Source organism: Macaca nemestrina, chromosome 1 (assembly GCF_043159975.1).
Source record: "Macaca nemestrina isolate mMacNem1 chromosome 1, mMacNem.hap1, whole genome shotgun sequence".
NCBI lineage: Eukaryota > Metazoa > Chordata > Mammalia > Primates > Cercopithecidae > Macaca > Macaca nemestrina.
The window spans coordinates 169875974-169900581 of NC_092125.1; the positions used below are offsets into that span (position 1 = coordinate 169875974).

At 45.9% G+C, this 24608-nt stretch overlaps 1 protein-coding gene and 1 pseudogene across 1 annotated transcript in view; one reads left to right on the top strand and one right to left on the bottom strand.

The window, feature by feature from the left end:
- The window catches only part of LOC105495194 (receptor tyrosine kinase like orphan receptor 1), a 410216-nt gene extending 386100 nt beyond the window's left edge, over positions 1-24116 (bottom strand). Inside the window, exon 1 of the mRNA XM_011764482.3 lies at positions 23620-24116. Within this exon, the coding sequence (XP_011762784.1) occupies positions 23620-23710 (91 nt within the window). The 5' untranslated portion in view covers positions 23711-24116. The remainder of the gene's footprint in view (positions 1-23619) is intronic.
- On the top strand, positions 8195-8784 carry LOC105495196 (large ribosomal subunit protein eL19-like; annotated as a pseudogene).
- Positions 24117-24608: the final 492 nt, after the last annotated feature.

Genomic DNA, 24608 nt, shown 5'->3' on the forward strand with positions numbered 1-24608 from the left:
AAACACAAAATAATACACTACTAGAGGAGGAATGGTTCTTTAAAGTCATGGTTCTTTAATTTGCATATAAATCACCTGGGATCATGTTAAAATACAGCTTCTGATCCAGTAGTTCTGGAGAGGAGCCTGAGACGCTGCATTTCTAACAAGCTCCCAGGTGATGTTGACGCTGCCAGTACACAGGGCTTGGTCCAACCTTATTGCTTTGCAGATGAGAACTTGAGGATCAGAGAAGGCAAGTGTTTTGTCTGGGGCCACACAGCTGGAGGTAGGGCTAGGAGATAAACTCAAGTTTATTGACTCTCAGTCCAGAGCCCTTTCTGCTATGCCCTGATGTCATCCTTTGTAGAAGGGAAAAATGCTTCTGAAAAAAAATCCCATTGTCCTTTCCCATGTAAGACAATACTAAACACATATAAATGTGCACATACATCGAGGACAAAAGCTAAACTCTCTCTCTCCCAGTTTCCATCACAGAATGTTGCAAACAAAAGATACTCAAAATACTATGTGTCCATGGATTAATCTGATGGGGGTTTTAATGAAATGTTCTGAGTAGAGTAATGCTTTTACCTTTGTCATCTCTTTAAAGGCTCCCTTCTGAGCAGCCACCCCCTATCTCCAAAACTTTCTGTACTTACATACTAAGTTCCCCCAACAGCATTTTCTAAAGTAAAATTTAATTTATGGGGAGAAAGTTCAAAACAAGCTATTGTTCTAAATCAATATTGAGGCAGAAGATAAGGGGCCTTTATTCCAGTAGCGGCAGGATATTTTATGTTCCTGCATATCCTTTGCACCAGACCATCCAAGGCACGTGAAGTGTTTGAAGAGTCGCACTTAGCAGTCTAAGTGTTCAAACAGCATTCAAAGCCTCTCTGCCCTCCCACCATTCAGAATCACTCCAAAGGGCTTCTGTGGCTTGGAACTGTATTTTCACGATCTTAAGAGTGCAAGAGAGCTAACTCCATGAGCTTGCTCAGCTCAGGCCCGAGCACACGGCAGGTCCACAATATGTCCCTGACCCACTGTCATATCCAGCACCTAGAGTCACAAGTTTTCAAGGTTTCGACAGGATCTTCCTTAAAAGGTCAGAAAACATACCCTCAAAGGGAAGCAAAAATGGCTGTTTAGACTTCTAATTCTATTCTACCACTGGTTGAAATTAACAAATTCAGTGCAAATACTTTGGATTTGAATCTTGCCACACTAGGAAACGGAGAGGACAGGAGAACAACACTTAAAGGCACAGCCAAGTTTTCCCCTTGCAAGAGAGAACCTCGGCATAGCTCCAAAGCCACAAGAGCCCTCTCAGCAGGGCTTCTGATGATTTCTAACTCGAAAAATGTAATCCATCAGCCCCCTGGAGCACTAGCCTGGCCGCCAACCCTCCCATCAGAATCTTCCTAAACCTGCCCTCTCAACCACGAAGTCCCCTTCCCTGAATGCAGGGTTCCGACCTCCCTTCACTGAATGGCATTCGAGGCTCTGCACACACAGGCAGCCTCGCCTGAGGTCCACAAGTCACTGTGCAGATCTCTCTTAAGGCACGTACCAAAGCAAATTCTAATTCCTCCGGTTATTATGTCTCTCCACCCACCCCATATGACTGCACCCCACCACTACCACCAGTTTCATGACTGCAGGAGCCCCTAGAAAATGGATAATTTTCTGGACCCTATATATCCCAGCACAATCCCGGGCATGCAGTCAGGACTTACAAAATGAGAGCTATTATTCTTACATCATATTAATATGCTCCCTCCACTGCTCCCTTCTTGCTCGCTGCTTCCTCAGTGGGCTTCCTAAAACAATTTTAGGGCTGGAAGGGGCAGTCAAGCCACCGCATTTTACAGATGAGGAAATTGAAGAAGATCTTCAGGTGATTCCATCACTGTGATCCTGCTAGCAGTTTGGCCACCCTCTGGCCTCTGATGACTGGTCCTGAGTTCCTCCTCATTCTTTCTCTCTGGACCCAGCCAGCAGGGCACAGCAGGCCACCACCAGTGAGAGAAAGAAGCTGGTTTCTTCGTGGCCTAGTGCTGGAGGCCGGGGAAGCCAGTTTCGACACCAGACTCAGGTACTGAGGAATTCAGGGTGGTTATTTCTGATCAAGGCCAGGGTGGGCCTCGGGTTCCTTGCCTGGAACATGGTCATCTGAGCTCTTGTTGATGGACGGCTCACCAAGCACACTCAGGACATGCCAGTGTCCAACAGTATTATCTGATTTTGCCCTCACCAAAAGGTAATGAGGTAGATATGATTAGTACCCCAGTTTTTACAGATGGGGAAACCGAGGCTTTGAGGTTTGCCTAAAATCACAGTTAGTTGAATGGGTTTGGCTGACTCTCAGAGCCAGTATTTTAACCGTGGTCACATTAGCTTTGTCAGAGGCCCCTTTGGCCCTAGAAAGCAGTGACAGTGAGGCTGTCCTTCACTGAGAGCAGATGGGAGGCTCACCCGGCGCTTCCTGGTTCCCCAGCAACCAGAGCCCTTGCCTTTACCTAACTGCATTAGCAGCAGTTCTACCTAATCCTAGGTGCACACAATGGAGACAGAAGTCTTTCCCTGGGGGCTCTGCTTCTCCTGAGATTAGCCACAGTCCCCAGGAGGCTGTTATCCCAACCCCAGTGGGGAGGGCAGCACAGCCAAGATGGAGCTTACTGCAGAAAGCCACTGCTGCGCTGGGGAAAACAAAGCTCAGACTGGATGGCTCAGCTGTGATCACAGGCACCAGATGTGCCGGCTACACGGGTACACGCCTGCCAGTCATCAGCAAGTGACCACTGAAGCAACCACCACTTCTTTCTGGAGGTCCTGGGAAGGACATCAGCAAGCATTCCAAATAAAAAAACATACCCTGAGCTTCTCCTAAGGGCATTCCCTAGAGCAAGCACCCAGGTCCCTGTCTCAGTCACCATTGTATTCCCAGCACCCAGCATTGTGCCTGGCACATAGTAGGTGTTCATCGATCATTTGGTTAACTTTTTGTATTGACACATAATAGATGTACATATTTTCAGAGCCCATGTGATATTTTGGTACATTCATAGAATGCGTAAAGATCAAATCAGGGTAACTGGGATAGCCATAATGTTATGCTAACACCAGACCTTGGATGGTCTGGTGCAAAGGATATGCAGGAACATAAAATATCCTGCCGCTACTGGAATAAAGGCCCCTTATCTTCTGCCTCAATATTGATTTAGAACAATAGCTTGTTTTGAACTTTCTCCCCATAAATTAAATTTTACTTTAGAAAATGCTGTTGGGGGAACTTAGTATGTAAGTACAGAAAGTTTTGGAGATAGGGGGTGGCTGCTCAGAAGGGAGCCTTTAGCTAAAATAACATGTTAGCTAAAATAACATTCTAGCTATTTTGAAATATACAACAGATTATTGTTAACTATCATCACCCTACTGCCAATTGATCATTTGATTGACAAATGAGCTTACCATCGCCATCGTGGTATAAGCCAACGATGCCTCACCAGATTTGAGAATGAGTATCCAGGCTCACCATCAATTATGAAGTTTGGGATAACTTCCTTCACCTGAGTTTTTCCATTCTGTAGCCCCCAATAATAATACCCATCTCACCTAATCCACTAGGATTTAGCCATTCAGCCCACAAGACTCTGGGACAGATGCATAGAATAATTTTAAAGGGTAGCACTATTTGAGGCCACTTACATTTTTGCATAGATAATCTACACAATGTGAAATCAGAGAAAGCTGTCATAAGATTCTGGGTCTGGGACATGCACACGTATGTTTACTGCAGCACTATTCACAATAGCAAAGACTTGGAACCAACCCAAATGTCCATCAATGATAGACTGGATTAAGAAAATGTGGCACATATACACCATGGAATACTATGCAGCCATAAAAAAGGATGAGTTCATGTCCTTTGTAGGGGTACGGATGCAGCTGGGAACCATCATTCTAGCAAACTATCACAAGAACAGAAAACCAAACACTGCATGTTCTCACTCATAGGTGGGAATTGAACAATGAGAACACTTGGACACAGGAAGGGGAACATCACACACCGGGGCCTGTTGTGGGGTGGGGGAAGTGGGGAAGGATAGCATTAGGAGATCCTAATGTAAATGACGAGTTAATGGGTGCAGCACACCAACATGGTACATGTATACACATGTAACAAACCTGCACGTTGTGCACATGTACCCTAGAACTTAAAGTATAATTAAAAATATATATATATTCTGGGTCTGGGGATTACAGGTTTCTGGTATTGTGGAAGAGTGGACTGGGAGTTCTAGCACCTCAAGTGGTTCCTTTAGAAATCTGAGAATCCTCGGCACCAACTTTATCTCACAGTCCCTTCATCTTTCAGCAAAATACTTAATTCAACTGGATACTCTAGTTAATTCACTCCCAGAGACATTAGTAGAAAATAAGTTTTCAGGAAAAGAACCAAGGAAGTTAAGTAAGTTGCAAGTTTCCATTTTTCTCTCATTCTCTCTCTTTGCAAGAGGCAAGGAATGAGAATTGGTGTAATAAGAAGAAGAATAAAGTGATATTCTCATGGTGCCCTGCAGTTTGCAACACTCTTTTACTTGGATCTCTCGCTTAATATACATAATAATCCTCTGAGATTAAGAGGATTATTTATAAAATGGACTAATAAAATGTGTAGCAGGCCAGGCCCAAACTGAGATTTTTTTTCTCTCCAAACCATACACTCTTCCCTCTGTGTAGGGCTGTGACTTATACACTCCTCATGTAAATGAGAACCGCTCCCTCTTCGTATTATCTGGATGCTCGGTTGGTTCTAAGAATGCCTCATCTGTGACATGGGGGAAGGATAAAAATAGGACCTACCGAATAGGGTTGTCGAGGTGCCTGAATACTGCCTGGCACACAGTATAGACTCTATAAACATTACCAGTGGTAGTAGAAGCAATTGCTGGTTGTATTGTAAACTGATAACACTCCCATTTCAAGGCATTTGCTTTGAATGCCTCTGCACTCACTGCTCCTTCCTCAGACAGTCTCCGGGTCACCCCTTCCCTTCACACAGGTCTCTCTGCTCAAATCCCTTAAGCCTAGAGGCCTCTCAGACTGCCCCATGCAACAGCACCCACCCCACCTCCATCACAAGCTCTTTACTCTGCATCATTTTTCTTAGCCCTTCCTGTTATCTGCTGTCATGCATATTTCTGTATTTCCTGACTCCTCCATGACTGGGGTCTTTGTTTTGTTCACAGCTTTACCCTCAGTATCAAGAATGATGCCTGCCACGTAAATATCTGTTGAGTGAATAAAAAAAGGCCTCATGGATCCATTCATCAAGAAATGAAGACAAAATGGTGCTTGCTGTCTAAACTCTCGATCTCAGATAGGACTCTAGGTTTACAAGGTGAGTTTAATCTCCTATAATCTTCCCTAATTTTCAGGGAATGGGTTATAATTCCCATTATAGAGATAAAGAAACTAAGACATCTGGTCCCCAGAAAGGGCAGAGCAACATTCTGGGAAGACAGATGCTAGGTAAGGTCCTGAATCCTACCCCTATGCCCACATGCCATGCCCATCGATTAGCAATGAGGCATGGGGGTCTCGGCCTCCTTTTGAGTTGCTTTGGCCCTGGTGGAGCAGCTGAGGTTCAAGGGGATGGTGGGGATGGCTTACAGAAAGGGGCCTGGGAAGTGAGTTTCATCGCTCAGTCGAGAATCAACATTACAGACAGCACAATTTTGTGAACTCATTTGTCCAAATAAACCCATACATTATTACTAATATCATTTTAAAACACATAATGGGCTCTTGTTTTAGTGCCTCCCAGACACATTTTTTCCAGTGAAGCCTCCCCTGAGTCACCTTTCCTGATTCTGCCTCCAGCATTCTAACAGGAGCCTGCATCAGCTGCTCCCTCTCCACACCTTCCAGGACCTGTGTCCAAACGCTCACTGTGTCACCATCATTGTTTTCATGCTGCCCACCAGACCAGCCTTTGAGGTCCTAGCAGATAATCCTGTAGCCCCAACACCTGCCCAGTGCCTGGCACCCAACGGGCCTCCATGTGCCTGCTGACCAAGGACCATTCCTGACTCACAGCAGGTGCAAGAAATAAAACAGCCCAGGCTTCTCTCCTCCCCACCACTGCCTCAGGCCCCAAGAAACCCGAGCAAAATTTTATTAAGTTCCCCTTTCTCCTGCATGAAGGAAAGATGTCCCAGCTTGAAGCAGATGACCCTGGGAGGCTAAGGCAGAGTTGCTGTAGGAAATCCAAAGACACAGGGGCCTTTCTGGACATCTTTGCATCCAGATGGCTTGCAGGTTCAAAACTGAGAACACTTTCCCCTCTACTCATTGGGAGAAAGAAGAGAGAAAGGAAGAGCTACCCAGGGGATATTTCCCTAGTAATGAGACCTCTTTCAAAATTCCTGAGAAAAGAAAGGGAAGGGCAGAGCAACATGGAGGGAGAAAAAAGATGCTGAGGGCCAGCAGCCAGCACTCACCACCTCTATTCCCAGCCTGCAGGTGCACCGTCCCTGCGGCACAGTGCCAGGATTTTCCACACCTTCTCTCAAACACAGTCCACACGAAAAAGGAGAAAGAGGAGGACTATAAGGGACACTCTGAATTGGCTGCCAATTAAGAGCAGGGTGACCCTAATTTATAGCAGCAAAACCCAGTTATCACAGACTCCATGTGGGAAAACAGTCCAGCTCTGGAGCTGCCCACTGCTCTCCTGCAAACAGAACACACAGCAGGTATCATTTAGCCTGATTGACTTTTTCCAGGGCTAGATGCCTCAACTGTTGGAAGAGATAGCCTGGAGATTTTCAGTTGTTCAAAGATGCATTTTTAAATTCCTAGATAGTTGCACCAAGGTAAGTTGGAGTTATCTCGGCCTCTAGGAAGGAAGAACAAAGCTTAGTAAAAGTAGAATCCATTCAACAGGCCCAGGCTCAGGAGATCCAGAACCAGACCCTACCATAAGGAGCGTCCAACCCAGTGATAGAGAAGATCCCCAAAAATAGTCATTACACAAATAAATACTCAACGACAAATTATAATGAAGGTTATTTAAGAATACAAAGTGCTAGGAGAGCACGGGAGTGGAAATCCAGTCTCACCTGTTGAGTCAGGGATGTAACATCTGTGCCAGGATAGAAGGACTGTAGCTGACGGGTAGGGGAAAAGTGCTCCTGAGGGAGGGAACAGCCCATGAAAAGCCACCATGTGCATAGGTGCCCTATGAGACTAGAGAGGGGGTTGTAGCCTGCCTGAAAGTCACGTCAGTGGATCCTTGCTTTGAAAAATATTTAGGCCGGGCACGGTGGCTCAAGCCTGTAATCCCAGCACTTTGGGAGGCCGAGACGGGCGGATCACGAGGTCAGGAGATCGACACCATCCTGGCTAACCCGGTGAAACCCCGTCTCTACTAAAAAATACAAAAAAAAACTAGCCGGGCGAGGTGGTGGGCGCCTGTAGTCCCGGCTACTTGGGAGGCTGAGGCAAGAGAATGGCTTAAACCCAGGAGGTGGAGCTTGCAGTGAGCTGAGATCCGACCACTGCACTCCAGCCTGGGCGACAGAGCAAGACTCCGTCTCAAAAAAAAAAAAAAAAAAAAAAAGAAAAATATTTAATGCGTGTCTCTTTGATTTGTGCCAGGCTCAATGTGCTGAACACTGAAGATATGCATGAGAATTAAACACCATTCCTCCTCACCCAGATCTCACAGTGCAGAGGGAGAGACAAACATATAAACAAGTAATCCCAAAAGAGAGTGAAGAGAGTGACAGTGCCTGTTTAAAGACAAAAAAAAAAACCGGAGAGGAAGGATGGGTGGTTCTTCCCTCCTCCTGATTCAAATGCAAAACCACAGTCCACTGTTGTGCCCCCACCCTCCTACTCCTCCACTCTGTTTCTTTAGGTCTTAATTTCCTGGCACCCTGTTAACCTGCCAGCTTCCTTCTAGATACCATATGTCTCTTCCTCCGTCCCTCTTTGCCATGTTCACACTGACTTATTTGCACTTTAATTTTCACATTTCAGAAAAGCTCAAAACTAATCATCGTCTTAGGTAGCACCCAGTCTCGACAGCAGGCAGTGCTCAGGTGGCCCCACTCACTGGCTTCGCCCACTCAGAAGCCACTCAATGGGAGGAATCAAGTCAGTATTAGATCACTCGCCTTTCACTGCTATGGCCACAGCCATGAATATGTTCAGGCTTCAGAAGAGGCTTGCCTTTAGGGTCCTCCACTGTGGCAAGAAGAAGGTCTGGTTGAACCCCAATGAGACCAATGAAATTGCCAAGGCCAACTCCCATCAGCAGATCCGGAAGCTGATCAAAGACGGGCTGATCATCCACAAGCCAATGACTGTCCATTCCCGGGCTCGATGCCAGGAAAACACCTTGGCCTATCGGAAGGGCAGGCACATGGGCATAGGTAAGTGAAAGGGTACAGCCAATGCCCGGATGCCAGAGAAGGTCACATGGATGAGGAGAACGAGGATTCTGCGCCGGCTGCTCAAAAAATATCACAAATCTAAGAAGATTGATCGCCACACGTATCACAGCCTGTACCTGAAGGTGAAGCGGGATGTGCTCAAAAATAAGCGATTCTCATGGAACACAGCCACAAGCTGAAGGCAGACAAGGCCCGCAAGAAGCTCCTGGCTGACCAGGTTGAGGCCCAAAGGTCTAAGACCAAGGAAGCCTGCAAGCGCCGTAAAGAGTGCCTCCAGGCCAAGAAGGAGGAAATCATCGAGACCTTGTCCAAGGAGGAAGAGACTAGGAAATAAAAGCTCCCACTTTGTCTGTACATACTGGCCTCTGTGATTATACAGATCAGCCATTAAAATAAAACAAGCCTTAAAATATATATAGATATATAAATATATAGCATATATATGATATGTAAATATATAGCGCATATATATGCTATATCATATATAGCATATATATGATATATAAATATATATCATATATCATATATATCATGTGATATGTAGATATATATCATATATCATATATATCATGATATATATGTATCATGATATATATCATGATATATATCATATATCATATAATATGATGATATATTATATTATATATATATATATATATATATATATATATATAAGATCACTCTGTCAAGCCCCACCTCCTTCAGAAAACCCTCCCAGTAATTCCAATCAGTGCCGGCCTCTCTCCTCCTTGATCCACAAAACCCACTGCCTGTAACTCCCTGTGGCACTTAATTACATTGAATTTAACAGACAGTCAACATGTTTTAGTGATTTGCACTGGTTTTGACCCTAGAGGAATTACTTAACATCTCTGAGCTTCAGTTTTCTTTTGGGAATAAAAGCATAACCTCCTTTTATAAATCCACGTGTATAAACAACACAATCAGAAGTTATCTCTGAATGGTAGGATAATGGGTGAAATGTGTTTTCATTATATATTTCTGAATTTGCTTTTAATAGAAAGAAATGTTCTCATCAGAAAAAGCAATAAAACTGCTTCCTCTTAGGTTTAAAAAAAAAGATAACACCCACTTCATTTTGTTATGAGGATTAGTGAGGTGAGGCTGTGTGCATTGTAGGGACACAATAACCTCATGAAAGCAGCGTCTACTGGCTCAGATAAGGAAACCCGAGGGAGGTGGAAAAGAGATTGGAAGGCTGTCAGACCTCTTCCGCCTCTCAGCAATGCCTGCTCTGGATATTAAGTCATTCTCTCCTACACACTAGCTTCTTTCCTGGGCTCAGACACGACCAAGGGCATCTCTCAGCTTCCCTACCCCAGAAGAGCTGCCCCTAAATCCCAAGGAAAGACTATGATTAGTGTGGGCCAGAGTAGTTCCTTTTTGGAACTGATGAAGGGTCATTTCCCAGAAGGAGGGAGTGACGGATGAGGGATCGAAATCAGGGCAATAGGCCGGGTGCAGTGGCTCACGCCTGTAATCCCAACATTTTAGGAGGCCAAGATGGGTGGATCACTTGAGGTCAGGATTTTGAGACCAGCCTGGCCAACATGGCGAAACCCATCTCTACTAAATATACAAAAATTAGGTAGGTGTGATGGCAGGTGCCTGTAATTCCAGCTACTCGGGAGGCTGAGGCTGGAGAATCGTTTGAACCCGGGAGGCAGAGGTTGCAGTGAGCTGAGATAGCACCATTGCACTCCAGCTTGGGAAACAAGAGCGAAACTCCATCAAAAAAGAAAAAAAAAAAAGAAGAGAAGGAAGCAAAGGAAGAAAGGAAGGAAGGGAGGGAGGGAGGGAGGGAAGGAGGGAAGGAAGGAAGGAAGGAAGGAAGGAAGGAAGGAAGGAAGGAAGGAAGGAAGGAAGGAAGGAAAGAAGGAAGGAAGGGCAATAGTTCTACAGGGAGAAAATAATATGATTCCACTACAAAATACAAAATGCCTTGCCAGGTGCTCAGTCCACAGTCAATGCTTAATACTTGAGAGTAACAATTATCGCAAAGTTGTTGAGTTAAATCAGAATAAGCAGTGTGATTTAGATGGACTATGTGAGAATACTGGTGGAAGGTGGGACCACAAAAGAAGGACTGACAGAGGCTGAAACAGGCCAGGGTGCCTTCCCGGATGTGGATGCAATACAGGCTGAAGAACAAATAAGAACAGCAAGAAGAAATGAAAAGAGGAAAGAGTCTGAACTGGATATGCCAGGGAGGTAGGCCGGTGTGAGGGTAGAAATTCCTGGAAGCTTCAAGATAGGCAAAGGGCCCTAAACCAAGGGCAGGACACTGACATCGGGATCAATTCATTATTCCCATACCATTTAGGGTGTATCAGTCTTGCCTCCCCAATAAAAACAGTAAACTTCTTACAGGAGAGGATATTGCCATATTTCTCCCGCATCCCTTTCAGTTGCTAAATCAGTATTTAACCAAATGGAAGCACCAGTGACTTCTTGTTAGTTTACACAGCATGTCTCCCTTGGGCAGGTGCAGCTATGCCTCTTGGACCCCTCCTTTCCTTCCCTCCCATCCACCAGCACTCAGATCAATTGCTCTGTGTATTTGATGAGCCTGGGGGAAGCCACTTTCACCCACATCCTGGGATGGCTAAGAAACTTTCTAAACCTAAGCCCTCGGGCAAAGATGTGAGAGGATTATTTGTAAAAGGTTTTGACCACCTTATCTATATAGTTTTAACCCCAATACAACCATCAAATCTGACAATTGCTCCTTAAAAAAAAAAAAAAAAAAAATCAAGTTGTAGCCATAAGGGGGAAAATGCTTTATTCCCTGTGCCTGGTGCTTTCTTTCTGGGGAGGGAGACTAATCAGTGTTAAATCCCGGACTTTCCCTGCACCTTTACGAACTTCTCCTTGCAGGGGCCTGGAGCACAGTCCTAGGCAGCAACTTATGGATGAGCTGGGTGGCACAGACTGGGCATGCTCAGTTCAGCTCCTCCCTTCCTCAGCAGGGAAAAAGGACATTAGTTATCAAGTGTCCCCTGGGAGGCCCTGACAGCAGACTCTAACCCACTGAAGACTATCTGGTCACAGGCAAAGTTTTCAACACTTTGACTTAGGGACACCAGATGTGAGTGAGCAAAGCGCTATGAGCTGCACAGAGAAAAAGAGGGTAAATCACTAAAAAAGAGGGTAAATAAATTAAGAAATTAAATTCTTAATTTTCGAGATTAAGAACATCGTCAAAAATTGTTGCTGCTTAGGCCGGGCGCAGTGGCTCATGCCTGTAATCCCAGCACTTTGAGAGGCCGAACCAGGCAGATTACTTGAGGTCAGGAGTTCAAGATCAGCCTGGCCAACATGTTGAAACCCTGTCTCTATTAAAAATACAAAAATTAGCCAGGCATAGTGGTAGGCGCCTGTAATCCAAGCTGCTCGGGAGGCTGAGCCAGCAGAATCGCTTAAAAAACCCAGGAAGCAGAAGTTGCAGTGAGCTGAGATCGCGCCACTACACTCCAGCTTGGGCCACAGAGTGAGACTCCGTCTCAAAAAAAAGAATTCTTGCTGCTTCTTTTCAGTGGTCTACACACCACTGGTCTCCAACAGGCAATATCTTGGGACTGAAAATCCCTATACAACACACAACAGTTCTCTGAAGGGAGGAGATAAAACAGTCAGACTGGGTTACTTCTTTAAGGTAGGCATATGAAAGGCTAATACAGTCCATCACCACACTGAAAGTTCGGGTAGAAAAAAGAAAAACAGTCAGTAATCTCCAGGGGGTGTGAAAATATGTTAAAACTTTGAAATACCCCAGTTGGAGTGAAATCCTAGAGGCGAGGCTATAATCTCTCTTACGGAGAGAAAGTAGAATAAGTTGCTTTCATGTACATTGTCTAAACCCATCCGGAAATGCTGTCAATTTCCCATGAAGAACAGATAAGAGCCTTTCAAAGATATCTAGGATTTCAGGCAGCATGTTCTATTTTTACCTTATGATGTTTAACCTTCACAGAGCATAAGAAAGTCCCTGCCCTTGAGAAACATTAATATAATTATAACCTAAGACTTCCAGGTGCTAAGAAAGTCCACGTCAGAGATAACTGTACTATAAAATCATGCCTAACAAGGTGCTGAGAACTAGCAATTTTGCCCTATCCCATCTGTGAAAAATCTTAAAGGAAGAATTGCTGCTCTCCATTCAATTCAGAGGTGTAGCTTCGATCACACACCAAACACCAACTGTGGCCCAGGCACTGTGCCAAACACTGCCCATGGTCCTTCCCCCTCTGTCAAGGTAGGCGCCAGGCGCCATTATGGCTCCCATTTTACAGGTGCGGAAAGCCAGTCTCAGGGGTTACATAGTTTGCTGACCTGGCGGAGCAGTCGTGATCCTAGTCCATCTGATGCCAAAGTCCTTCTCTTTCTGGCTCCTCTCCCTGCCACAATCACCAACCACTTAGGAAAATCCTATTTTTAAGTAACTTCTCTGTCTTTTTGCAAGTAAATTTTCTTAGGTTGCAGAAATCCCAGAGCCAGGTCCCATCTACCAATGTCTTTCTTTTTTTTTTTTTTTTTTGAGACGGAGTCTCGCTGTGTTTCCCAGGCTGGAGTGCAGTGGCGCGATCTCGGCTCACTGCAAGCTCCGCCCCCCGGGTTCACGCCATTCTCCCGCCTCAGCCTCCCAAGTAGCTGGGACTACAGGCGCCCGCTACCACGCCCGGCTAGTTTTTTTTTTTTTTTTTTGTATTTTTAGTAGAGACGGGGTTTCACCATGTTAGCCAGGATAGTCTCGATCTCCTGACCTCGTGATCCACCCGCCTCGGCCTCCCAAAGTGCTGGGATTACAGGCTTGAGCCACCGCGCCCGGCCCTACCAATGTCTTTCAACTGTTTCTAAAGACAACGGCTATTTGAAGATTTTATGGATGAAAAAAAGTGAAAATCAGGCAAATTCACCTGCTGGTGAAACAGTAGTGAAAATTGTCATATATCAGTATATTAGAGGCACAAATTCCAAACAAATGTAGTCTTTTAGAGCAGAAAGTTCAATGGGCCCTAAGTCAAAGGGGCTGGGTTTTAGACGGGCTCTGACAGCTACAGAATGACCTTGTGTGAGCTGCCAAACTCACACAAGGGAGAGAGAAATAAATCCTATTTAACTGTATTTTTTGGAAAATTAAAGGTAATACTGTATATAAAGTGATTTTGTAAGCTGCAAAGCCCTATACAAATGGAGGATTTAATTATAATTATTTTGACTCAGCTATTTGGCTGGGATCTTACAGAGAATTTTAATCATCAGACAGAGTTTAAAAAAAAAAAAAAAAACTACAATGCAGTTTGGCATAATAATGATTAGGAACAAAACCCAAGCCTTAGGATATGTAGGTTCAAATCCTAGTTTTCCCATTTAACTCTCTGTGTGGTCTTGGGCAGGTTACTTACCTTCTCTGTGCTTCAGTTTCCTTATCTGGAAAATGGGGATATCATGGAACACACTGAGCACCCTGCCACATGCATTGTGAGTGTTCAAGGCAGCCAGTGAGAGGCCTGGTCAGGATTAATCTGCTTCTAAAGCCCACATACTCTTGCTCTGCTGTGCACCTTTTCAACAGACATGTGGCCATTGGAAGAGTAAGTAGTTGTGTAGTTACCAAATGGAAGGGAAGACACCAAGACAGTTGCTCTTGTATCTTCTCCCATTTGCCCTTATCCTGGCTTTTAGACTGGATTCTGCTTTGGGCATGGTAGAGGATTCACAGAGGTGTGGAGCTGGAGAGAATCAAGATGCCGAATAGTGAACTATAATGCTCCTAGAACTCTGGCTTACCTCATAGGGTTGCCCTGAAGACTATGCAAGTTAAAACACTTAAAGAACTTAGAATAGTACTTGGCCCACAGTATGCTCAGTGTGTTATTAGTATACTATTATTATTTTCACCAAGCAGACAAGAGGGGGCAATAGAATTAAGTAGCCTGCACTATAAGACAAAACAGCTGCATTAGAGAGAATAAGACACAATCATATACCTTTGACAAGCAGCCCTGAAAAGCACCACATTTTTAACTCCCTGGGACACCCTTTGGGAAGAAAGAGAAGTCTTCAGGCTCCCACTGAAACTGCTTCCTTCTCTCTCCTCCTCCACCCTTCATATGCTAAAAACACAACAGGCTTCATTCAACACTGTCTTTCTTTTCTTCACTCTCCTATCCCCTGGAGATCAGCTTCATTCCACAGTGAAGGCCTGGTTTAAGAACCCAGGATAGCCGGGCGCGGTGGCTCACGCCTGTAATCCCAGCACTTTGGGAGGCCGAGGCGGGCGGATCACAAGGTCAGGAGATCGAGACCACGGTGAAACCCCGTCTCTACTAAAAATACAAAAAATTAGCCGGGCGCGGTTGTGGGCGCCTGTAGTCCCAGCTACTCGGGAGGCTGAGGCAGGAGAATGGCGTGAACCCGGGAGGCGGAGCTTGCAGTGAGCCGAGATCGCGCCACTGCACTCCAGCCTGGGCGACAGAGCGAGACTCCGTCTCAAAAAAAAAAAAAAAAAAAAAAAAAAAAAAAAAAAAAAAAGAATGCTAAAAAAAAAAAAGAACCCAGGATAGTCTCAGCAAGTCCCTGGAGACCTCAGAGCAGCTGCAGACTGCTATGCAACTCCAGCCCTTTTCCAGGAGTGGAATGTCTAACTCCTCTTCTCCTCTCCCATCCTTCAATCCCACACCCTCTCAATCCTTCCTACAAGGCTCACATCATATCCCACTTCCTCCCGAAAGACCTCTCCCTTCTCGGGATTCTGCATACATAATTGCCCACTCTGTACTCACTGGCTGTATTAAGTGCCTATTTTGTTGCCCCTAAAAGGTAAACTCCCCAATGGATGGAGCCCCAGGCTCCGCGTGAAGTGGTCAGACACAAACCAGGTTTCCTATTTTATTCCATCTAAAAATGCTGGCCCTAACCCACTAAGCTGATCTCACCATACAATATAATTTACAACCTCATGTTAGTTAACATTAGCAGCTGTAACAAAACAAACAAACAAACAAAAACAACAACAACAACAACAAAAAACACCTCAAAATCTCAGCCTTAACAATAGACATTTGTTTTTGGTTCACGTAAGACCTAAACAAGTGTGGGTTCCACCATACAGTGATTAAGGGAGAGTCTGAGGCTCTTTCCATGTTGTGACACTTTCAACACATGACTTCTAAGGTTGCCAACCCACCGAAGAAGGATCAGAGCGATTCTGCCTGGGGAGTTTTTTATGGGTCAAGCCTACAAGTGACAAAAATTACCTCCAACTTCATTTCATTGGCTAGTATTTAGTCACATGGCTTCACTTAACTGTGAGAAAGCTGAGAAATGTTGTCTAGTCATGTGACCAGAAGAGATGGAAACATATTTGGTGATCAGCTAGCAATCTCTGCCATAAATCTGCCATTTGAAAAACCCTCCAAGGCAATGACCTAACCTATTCAACTTTACATCTCCAGTAAGACTATCAGAATATTTGGTTCACTGTAAGTGCATAGAAAATGTATGATCAATGAACGAATGAGGGCAGGTGGTAAATCCTGGCCAGAGTTCTAGGAGCCCTGTAGTTCATGATGAGACATCTTGATTCTCTCCAACCCCATGCCTATCGAAATCCCCTTCCGTACCCAAAGCAGAGTCCAGTCCTAAAAGCCAGGATTAGGGCAGGTGGCTAATATACCAGAGCAACTGTATTGGTGTTTTCCCTTTCATTTGGTGACTGCACAGTTACTTACTCTTCCAACAACCACATGTCTGTTAAAAAAGTGCACAGGGGAGCAAAAGTACATGGGTTTTAGAGGCAGATAAATCCTGATCAGGCCTGTCACTGGCTACAGAACTATAGCAGAGCACTCACTGAGCACTCACTCAGCACAGTCTGAGTGTGTTCCATGAATTATTTCATTGACTCTTCACAATAAGTCTGTGAAGGAAGCACTCATGTTCTTCCTCTGACCCTCTAATCCCCTGAGAATTAATGTATTCTTCCCCATGTTCCCACAGCATTTTTTCCACAACCCTTTCCTGTAATTCACTTGTGGGAGAGATAGTTGCATGTGGAGGTAACATATCTGCTCATTGGTGTCTCCCCAATCACACCTTAAGGATAACAAAAAGAGCATACACCTGAGAGTCAAAATACCTAGATTCAAATCCCAAATCCCAACTTAATAATTGTATGAATTTGGCTGAGATACTTACCTTCCTGAGCCTCGATTTTCTTATCTGTAAAATAGGATCAGAAGTCCAAACTCCAAGGAATGCTGAGAAGCGTAAATTTAATAGCTTTTAAAAAATGATACCTGGCATATAGCAGGTGCTGAAAAACGTGAGAATTGTTCTCCTTCTCTCTCCTTGAGGGCAAAGGTAATATTTTATTCCTGGACACGAATACTGTATCTTTCATGTGATAAATATATAATAAATGTTAGTTGAAATATACTGAGTGATAAGCTTCACTGTTGAAAAATAAAATAACAAACCCAATCTCTGCTTTGTCTTTAGAAGTCCTCTTTATCACCCCTCCCCCTTCCCACACACTTCATTACTCTTCTCTCTTTGGGTAACATGAACTTTTTTTCTTCTACACAGAAAATTTAAATGGCAAACAGAGCACCTCAGGATCCTTTCCTCCGGCCATTATCCTTCTCTTTCAAGTTGTGCTCAGCAAGATTATTTGGATATTGGAGCTAAAAACGGTCAGATTACAAGTGGAGGTCCCTGAAATGTAACATTCCCCATTGTAGGATTCTGGAATTACACCGAGCACCCGCACCCGGGAGGGGTTGCTCTTCCCCCAAAGAGCTTGCTGTTCTGAAAAAAGCCTTTGTTTTAAGGCTTTGCAAAACTGCACTGTGGAATCCCCTCCATCCAGGTCCCCAGCACTGGCCTGGGTACTGCTCAGATCTAGAGCGTCTGCAAGCTCCCTATAAAACAAAACACTCTGGAGTCCTAAAACCTTGTAAAAGTTGCTATTCTCTGAGCTTTGGTGCTACCTTGCAGCAGGACCATCGTTTTGAAGCCAAATTTTCAGATTTCTCCAATAAGCCCTTGATAATGATGGTGGGAATGGGTGAAGCCAGGGAATGGGTGAAGCCAGGCTAAGGCCCTTCTGTTTAAGAAAGAGGCCTTGAAGACTTGAGTGTTTCTCAACTGGGGCCAGATTTGCCAGGGTCTGGTCCTCACTGGGACCTTGAGTGGCTGTCCCACTACACAGCACTCTAATAAATCCCCGCCTCCTCAGCCTACAACCACAGTTGTCCACCAAGATGCAAGATAACATACTTCATGTTCACTAAGTCCATGGTGCTGTGTTAGGTGCTATAGGTTCATAACATTCTTTTATTCTCACAAAACGCCCCAGTAAGCCACATATTATTGCTAGTCCCATTTTACAGATAAGAAAACAGAGGCTCGAAAGGTTAGGTAACTTTGCCCAAGAAGGCAACAAAGCCCCAATTCAAACTCCCATTCCCTATCAGGCTCAAATCCCATTCTATTTCCGTTACTCCATGCCACCTCTTTAAACAGCTATCAAAGGAAGTCCATCCTATATAGAAATACTTAAAAAAAGAAAAAGTTTGGACTGTTGATCTTTTAGCCCCCTTCTTTCTCTTAAAAAAAAAAAAAATCTATGATTCTATGGAGAGAAGGGGGAAAAGGAAATGTAAGGAGGCCAAACATTATGAGGCTTGGCTTATCAGTATTTCTTAACAGCTTTTGGATCAAGACTCTACAAAACCTTATTTATGGACAGACAGTTACTGTTAAGCAGAGCCTTTTTATACAACCTTTTCATCTGAGGATGTTGTAGCCTTCTGCTGCCTTTCTATTAGTGAGAGATGAGGTGTGAAATTTGCTGGCCCTGCCAAGATTATCCCATTAAATTATCTGCCCTCTTCCAATGTAATTCACTAAGGGGCAACTGTTTGAGACTCAGGCGCTATGGATGTCCATGCCTGGGTGTTCTGGGAGGTGCGGCTGGGGACGGGGGGATGAAGGAAAAAGTTCAGGTGGTGGTAGCATCCCAATGACATAACACTAATCCACGTTTCACTGCCTTACCAAAATAAAGTGGATGCCACAATTATCCCATTCCTAAACAAACTGAAAACCCCAACCAAGCTTACTGCAACAAAGAGAGAGCCTTTTTACTGCTGTTTATTTTTATTTTGTATTCGTTAGCTTTTTAGATATTCCTGGCATGCAAGTCAGTCTCCGTGTAACAAGCAGCTGCATTTAGTTAAGGATTTTCGAAGAGTTGCCCCCATCCCCTCCCCCTTCAACTCCAGAGAACTTTCTCAGACTCTCCTTTCTCTTCGAGTGTCTACAGAACAGTCTCTACTGTCACACCCCAGGGAATGGGTGAAGCCAGGCTAAGGCCCTTCTGTTTGAGAAAGAGGCCTTGAAGACTTGAGTGTTTCTCAGGTGGGGCTGGATTTGCCAGGGTCTGGTCCTCACGGGAACCTTGAGCTGGCAAGCCAGCTGTCCCACTAGACAGCACTCTAATAAATCCCTGCCTCCTCAGCTTACAACCACAGTTGTCCACCAAGATGCAAATACAAAGGCACTTCATCACAATATACCTCATTGATAGATGGAAAAAACTGGCAAGCACACTTCTCTAACCACATCGAAGTTGAAGCTCACTACAAAAATATAATTCTTCCAGAACCAGAGATCCAGGCCATCCAACAAGGTGCTTCCAGTCTGTCTCGGAGTTTCAGCAAGACCGTCTTAGGGAACTCCAGCACCGGAAGGAAAATTGAAATTGGCTGTCTTCAATAATTTCTTATAACCTCTAGATTATGGCTAAGCAAGCTTCCCTTTGCTGCTGTTGGGAAACCTTGGGAAATACCACCTTTGTTCCATACATTAAAAGAATATAAATTGTAAGAATTAAACAAGGAGAGAATGTCTAGGGCAGCCATTAAGGTAAGAGCATGAACTGTTAGCGCTTATAAGCCCAGCAATGCCACTTTTTAGCAGCGTAAGAAAGTAACTTAACCTCTGTGTGCCTAAGTTTACCCGTCCGTAAAATGAGCTATGCCATCTCCCTTACGGGGTTGTTGTGAGGATTCAGTGAGTTAACAGTTGCAAAAGGCTTAGAAGAGTGATTGGCCCATTGTAAGGATTAAATAAGTGTTTGTTAACTAAACTGTACAAATTGCATCTCAGAATGCTTGGATTCAGAGACATATTTTCTTGCTTGAGGTCACAAGGACTTGGCACCATTCTTCAGCTTTTCTCAGGCCCAGTTAACAGCCTGCCTGGTGGAAGGGAAACTGGGGAGGTGAGAAGTGGAGGCTCCATGGAGTGTGCTAACCTGGGATAAGGCCTAGAACTGGCCACCAACACTGAACCCCTTTCAACCTCCCCAGAAAGGCAACCCATTGCCTCAGGCATCAAACACTCCAAGTCAGCAGTTCCTATTTTTCAAGGGTTGACATTTTTCTTGGAAAATATAGCTATAGCTATAAATACAGAACGGTAAAAATGCACATAAAGGCCGGGCGCGGTGGCTCAAGCCTGTAATCCCAGCACTTTGGGAGGTCGAGACCGGTGGATCACGAGGTCAGGAGATCGAGACCATCCTGGCTAACACGGTGAAACCCCGTCTCTACTAAAAAATACAAAAAACTAGCCGGGCGAGGTGGCGGGCGCCTGTAGTCCCAGCTACTCGGGAGGCTGAGGCAGGAGAATGGCGTGAACGCGGGAGGCGGAGCTTGCAGTGAGCTGAGATCTGGCCACTGCACTCCAGCCTGGGCGACAGAGCAAGACTCCGTCTCAAAAAAAAAAAAAAAAAATGCACATAAAATTGTGAATATTATTTCTGGGAGTTCACATATCCTTCATTTCATGTCCCAAGTTAATTTCATGCACTCACCTCTAGGCTGGGTGCTCTTCTCCAGTACTTTACATGCATGACCTCACTTCAATCTCATAACACTCTTGTAAGGCTCAGGAAAACTAATTGACATACCCATTATACAACAGAGAAAAGATTCAAATCCAGGTCTGTTAAATGCCAAAGCCTGTGCTTGTAACCATTTAGCTTTACTGTCAAGTTCTGCTATACTACACTTCTTTCATACGAGAAGATGGGACAAGAAAAGGAAAAATCCTTGAAAATATGCTATGTTGCATTTTTACTAAGCAAAGCATATATCAGAATTTTGCATACAACCAGAAAAGTTATTCTCCATTCATTCAACAAAGATCTATGGACCACTTACTATGTATGTGTATATATACATATGCTGTCTATCTGTACATACACATTTACATCAAAGTACATATAGCTTACAAAGTGTTCCATTCTCCATAGGATGCTGTGTAAAATTTTCAGAAATATTTGAAATGGGGTAGATGTTCACCATCAAACCACCGGCCAAACCTGATACTAATTTCAGAGCAAGTGACACTTTCAGAAACTTTCCAAAAGTCTAACAGGGAGCCTATGCTCACGATACAGAAGAAAAAGGATGCTATGGGGCAAAGCTGACCCTTCACTAATTATCAGGCAGATAATCTCAGGCATCAGAGTAGCAAAACAGCCTACCATGCACGCTGAATCTATATTGGAAATTAAATATTTCCAAAACTGAAGGAGGCAATTTGACTACACCCTTTGCCCATCCCACCTTGGTGAGGCTCCCCCAAGTCAGCCAGGGAGGATTTTCAGGCATCTCTAATAAAGTTGGGACTAGGGGACTTGGGCTGTCAGTGTTTTCACTGGAAAATCTCATAGTCTTAATGCCCTCGAGAGACTTCTATTCTAAAAGTACAAACAAACGCCTATTTAAATGGCAACGGAAGGTTTACAAAATGATAGCAAACACAGTAGCAGGCCACTTCCCTCTGGCTCCGAGCAGCCAAATCACAGAATCTACAAGATTCTGAGAAAGGCCAGTTAGGTTCCTAGTGCCCTGGGCTTGGGTGCAGTTATAAGGTAAGCTTCAGGTTCCTAAAGAAATTGAGCTTTGCCTAGGGAGGGGGTAGATGAGAAATCAACAATGGACAGACCAGAAAAAAATAAATTTAAAGGTTTTCTTCTGGCTAACAAAATAGAAGAATGATGGGAGAAATGTTTTGTATCTTTTTAAATAAATACATGAAACATATCTCCCCTTAAGCTGATTTCCTGAGCCACTGGCTGGGCTACCTTAGGAATCTTGAGTCCAAGAGGAGAAAGTGAATGTGAGTTCTAGCAGAAGTGTTGACCCCAGAGAGAAGATCAGACATTCACAGAAATGCAAAGGGATGCATAAAACAACAAATAAGACAATAATAACAGATTTGAGCTCATTACTAAAGAGTATGGAATAGGCAATACCTTTTTTAAACAACTCTAAAAGGCTGTAAACAGTTAAAGGAGACAGAATTGGGGTGGCTGCTGATAACAAGGGTGTCTTACAGTGAGCAAAATCAATGCAGGGACATTTATTTAAAGGCAAGTGACCCCCACCCCCACAAGGGGCCATGATCTAAAAGCAACCATTGTTGAAAGGTGAAGTACAAAGTAAAGGAGTCCACAGAGGAAATAACTGAATTAATCAAAGCCCCAAGCCAGGAGTCCCACCTTAGTTAAAATCACCCTGCTTATCTCCACCTCAATTTGCTGGGCAACCCAACTTGAGAAGGATGTTTACATTACGTAGGCAGCATGGCCCATTTTTACTTTTCACCCAGGTGTTGTGGCGCAGGGCCAGATGTTTGGCATCACCAAGCAAAACATCTATGTGACCAAGCTGTTTACATTTCATTAGGATTTTTCATCAGGAAGGTGCATTCCCTGCTGATGTACATCTTAATTACAATTAGGAGCTCTATTTACCCCCAGGAGCTTCCAGATTAGCACGACCACATTATAGGATCCGTTTCAGAAATCATCCTCAGAAAATGCTACTCTAGCTTCCAAAAACCATCTCCAAGAAATCAAAATTTACACACAACTTCCTTCCAGAGCGTGTTTTCTACCAAGAAAGTCAGCTAACTTTTAGTAAAAACTAATTCTGTATTCGTAGTCTATGTAGTGAATACATCTTTTTCCTCTCAACTGCTAAGTAGCGCAGAGCCTTTTCTTTTCCTAAACAGTGCTAACTTAAAAATGAAAGATGCATGATAAAAGAGCAGAGACCTAGTTATCCGCTCAGGTTTGGGGCTGGGAGTGGGGGAGGGCAAAATCCAAAGGCTCCTCACCCCCTCAAGTGATGCATGCTAAAAGTGAGGCCCGAGACCCCGGAGACTTTAATCAACTTTCCCCCTCCAACCTCCAAAGAATGAATCGGTTGTCTCCACAGGCTCAGCCGGGCTCTTCCCTCTTATTGTGTACCGGCCCAGACGCAGCAAGGACCCCAGCTTCCCGCAGCGAACTAAGACGCTCGGGCTTGCGGTGAAGTCTTTCTCTAACTGTTGCGATTGTCTTTGGAGATTACCAAAATCAAGTATGCATTAGACGGCTTTTCCCCCTCTTGTTTGTAACACGCACACACACGCGCGAGCGCGCGCGCGTGCACACCCAAAGCATTTTGGAGCCGCAGGCCGCCTCTGACAGCACATTTTGCACAAAGTGGCAGCGGCTGCAGCGGCGCACAAGTTTTGGCCTCTATGGTGACCCTCGGGAGGGCCGGAGGGCCGGGGGCTGTGGCGATGTGAGGCCGCCTGAGCCCCAGGAGGACAGGGCTTTTGTTTGCGTCGATCCGAGAGCCGCCTGTGCTCTGGCGGGCACCACTGAAAATCCGAACTCCCTCCTGGACCGCGCCTTCAGGGCCGGCTCGCAACTTGAGGGCAGGATAGACTTGCCTCAACACCGGCTGGGTCGCGCTAGGGGTTCGGGGAGACAAGGGGGGACGCCATGCACAGAAGTGCCCCGATCACCCCCAGGACCCCCAAACCCCTCCACGCTTCCTGACAGCGCTGACAAACGCTGCTGCGCGCCGAGGAACGAGTCCCTGGGCGCGCCCCGGCCCGCCGCAGGGATCTGGGGCAAACCCTGGCCTGGCGGCGCCGGCGAGCCCCGTGGCGGGTGGCCGGACGCGCCCCGGGGCCAGCGCGGCGCTTCCTGCGTGTCCCGCGCCCGGCTGGCCGACGCAAGGGTGGCCAAGGGTCAGGGGGTGGGGGCGGGCGGGGACCGGCGGGCGCCTCTTACCTTGGGCAGCAGCCCCGCGTGCGGCCAGCAGAAGCGCGGCCAGCAGCGCCAGGAGCGGCGGGCGCGTCCCGCGGCGGCGCGGCCGGTGCATTCCTCCTCTCGCGGCGGCGGCGGCGGCGGCGACGGCTCCCAGGCCGCGCGCAGAACATCCACGGGCTCTCTCCCGGCTCCCGGCCGCCTCTTCCCGGCCGCTGGCGCTCGCAGGACGCCGGGGGCGTCTGCAAAGCTCTTTGTGCCTCTAACCTGCTCCCTCGCCTCCGCCCGGCCGCCTCTGGATGCCGCGAGCGCGATCCCTCCCCAGCCCTGTTGCTGCAACCTCGCCTGGGCCGGCGGGTCAGTCCCAGGCTGTCCGGGTCGCACCAGTGGGCGTTGAGTCGCCCCGGCTCGGACTCCGAGAAGAGAGCACCCTGCGCCCAGGGGCTGCCGTCCCGGGGCTCCCTAGGCGGCGGCGGTGGCGGCTGCTCCCGCTCTCCACGCTCCCTCTCTCGCTCAACTTGTCACTTTCCACCAACTCTCCAGCCCAGCGCCCCAGCCCCGACCAATGGGAGACGCGGCCCAGGCCGGCGACCCAGCGCCCTCTGCTGCCGCCTCTCAACGCCGGCACCCTCCCCGACTTCGCAGAAAGCGGTCGCGGCTCCCGCGTCAAGGGCACGCTCCCTCCCTTCCCCCACACGCCTCAAACTCGCCACCGAGTTTGGGGGACCTTCGAGGCTACTTGACAGAAGGGGAAACCGAGGCTCAGAGACACTTATCCGGGATCTCAAGCCAGTTCGTGGCTGGACGACAGGAGACCCAGGTTCTAGCGGCGTCAGCTCTGTCACTGTTAGCTGTATGACTCCGGGTAATGGAACATTTATTGCTATCATACAATTTCCCTTTTGATTTCTTCTTGGACCCAAGAGTTGAGAGAGTTCTTACACAAGTAATTTATACTTCGCCTTTTTGTGTTTAATTTGTAGTTTCACTGAATTCAATGTCATCCGTACCGC